The sequence below is a fragment of the Tupaia chinensis genome, unplaced genomic scaffold, assembly GCF_000334495.1.
Source record: "Tupaia chinensis unplaced genomic scaffold, TupChi_1.0 Scaffold145652_1, whole genome shotgun sequence".
NCBI lineage: Eukaryota > Metazoa > Chordata > Mammalia > Scandentia > Tupaiidae > Tupaia > Tupaia belangeri.
The window spans coordinates 2,556,489-2,558,495 of NW_006205509.1; the positions used below are offsets into that span (position 1 = coordinate 2,556,489).

The 2,007-nt window shown below is 56.1% G+C and overlaps 1 protein-coding gene across 1 annotated transcript in view; it reads right to left on the minus strand.

The window, feature by feature from the left end:
- Nucleotides 1–989: 989 nt before the first annotated feature.
- Nucleotides 990–2,007, minus strand: part of PRPH (peripherin) — a 3,969-nt gene continuing 2,951 nt past the window's right edge. Inside the window, exons 7-9 of the mRNA XM_006168234.3 lie at nt 1,857–1,909; nt 1,556–1,632; nt 990–1,373 (exon numbers count right to left, since the gene is read on the minus strand). Of these exons, the coding sequence (XP_006168296.1) occupies nt 1,305–1,373; nt 1,556–1,632; nt 1,857–1,909 (199 nt within the window). The 3' untranslated portion in view covers nt 990–1,304. The remainder of the gene's footprint in view (nt 1,374–1,555; nt 1,633–1,856; nt 1,910–2,007) is intronic.

Genomic DNA, 2,007 nt, shown 5'->3' on the forward strand with positions numbered 1-2,007 from the left:
AATTTTTTTTATATTCTCTTATTTATTTTTATTTGTCCACAGAGAGAGATACACACACACAGAGAGAGAGAGAGAGAGGGAAAATGAGAAAACAAGCTACCAGGTCCAGGACTTGAACCATGGTCAACCATGTGGGAGTGTCCAGCACTTTAGCCAGCATGTCACCTGCTGGTCCCAAAAGTATTTATTTTTACGTTTACTTATTTATTTCATGAATGAGAGAAAGAGAGAGGCAGCACTCCCAACAGAGTCTGATGCCACAATCCACCCCAGCCCTAGCCAACTCTGGTGCGCACAGCCTGGAGCACTCAGGGAGGTCTCCAGACATGACCCTGGAGCCTTCTCTGGCGGGTCAGTCTTGCATTGTGTTCTATTGTCGCGCCACCATCCAGCCCATTAAAGTAAAGACTTTCATACAAAGGGAGAGGTGGTGGTAGCGGAATCCAATTTGCTGCCTAAGTGTATTGAACAGGCATAGGTGGGCAACAGGGCAATGCCAGGCCAAGGAAGCCATTGCTGATGTAGATCATGTAACCCAGGCAAGGGATGGTGGTGGCTGGACTAGAGGGAGTGGGGCGGAAGAATGAAGAAGTAGACTTAGCTGAATCCGAGAGTAGGTGAAGAAAAGCAGTGTAGAATGAAGTGGATTCTAATTTAGGCAATGGGGGTCCTACAGGTCCTTCTGGGGTGGAGAGTCCAGAAGGAAGAACACCACTGCGGATGGAAAGAGGAGGGAGGAGCCATTCGGGACATGTAGATTTGAGGGACCTAAGGGACACCCGGCAGGCAGCTGGACACGCAGGGCCACAGGTGGGAACAGAAGTTGAGAAGGAGCCAACAAAGTAGGAGAAATGCATCATAGAGGCCCAGAGAATGGGGTGGGGAGAAGTGACTGCAGACCAAGCGAAAGCACGGCTGAGGCCTCTCCTCCGGCGCCTCTCCTCAGGCGCCTCTCCTCCGGAGCCCTTCCACACACACAAACCGAGAGGTTTATCTTGACGGCACTTTATTTGACTCGAAAGTGAAACTCAGACTCTGGCCTACCCCGGGATCATGGCAATAGTAATCTTATCCTGGGGGTCATCGGCCTCTTACCAAGACACGAAGAGACAGTATACAGGTCACATCTGTGTGGCAGGAGGGGTGCGGCTATGGGGGTTAGACAGCGCGTGGCCAGGGTCAGAGAAGGGGTGACGGTGCCACATTCCAGACACATGCAGGGGGAGCAGAGACTAACCCGGGACTGGGCCAGGGCTGGGCTTAGAGTAGCCGAGAGCAGAGTGAGGAAGCTCCGACCACCGAGGTCAGTAGCTGTGAGTGGAAGCCTTGTCCAGTTCGCTGTGCTGCTCCTTCTGGGACTCCGTCACCACCTGCTGGGGGGAAGGCAAAGGAGCACACAGGCCATTCGGCACCCCCTTTCCAGCTCCCTGGTGTAACCAGCTGAGGCCCCAGTTTACCCATAAGTCTCTCCACCCACAATGCTCGATCTGCTGCAGCCAGCTAGGGCTCAGAAGTAATAGGGAAATGATGGGGTCCTGGGATCAGGACCTCTCACCTCCCCATCGCGGGTCTCAATGGTCTTGATCAGCACCATCTTCCGGCTGTGGCTGTCTTGGGGCTCCACCTCAGGCACTGGAGAGGCAGGATGAGGGTGGGAGGGAGGGACTGGCACTCTCCCTGTTTACACTCCCACTCCCACCCTGAGGGCTGCGGAGGGGGCTGCGGAGGAGGGATGGGTGCGGGCCAGAACTCAGTAGGGTCCTTGGAGAGAACCGACGCCCCCCCCCCAGGGGAGCCCTCCCAAGATTCAGATCAGGGAAGTGGACCAGGGGAGAAGCCACACGCGGAGGACTCACCGGTCGTCCTTAAACTTAAAGAGGCAAACGAATGGACCGGCACGGAGATCCTGAGGGCGCAGCACGTGGTCAGCTCCCGGCCCAGGCCTGTCCCCTTCCCTCCACTCCCAGTCGCTGCCCTCCTGGCCCAGCCCCGCGGCCCCGCCCTCAC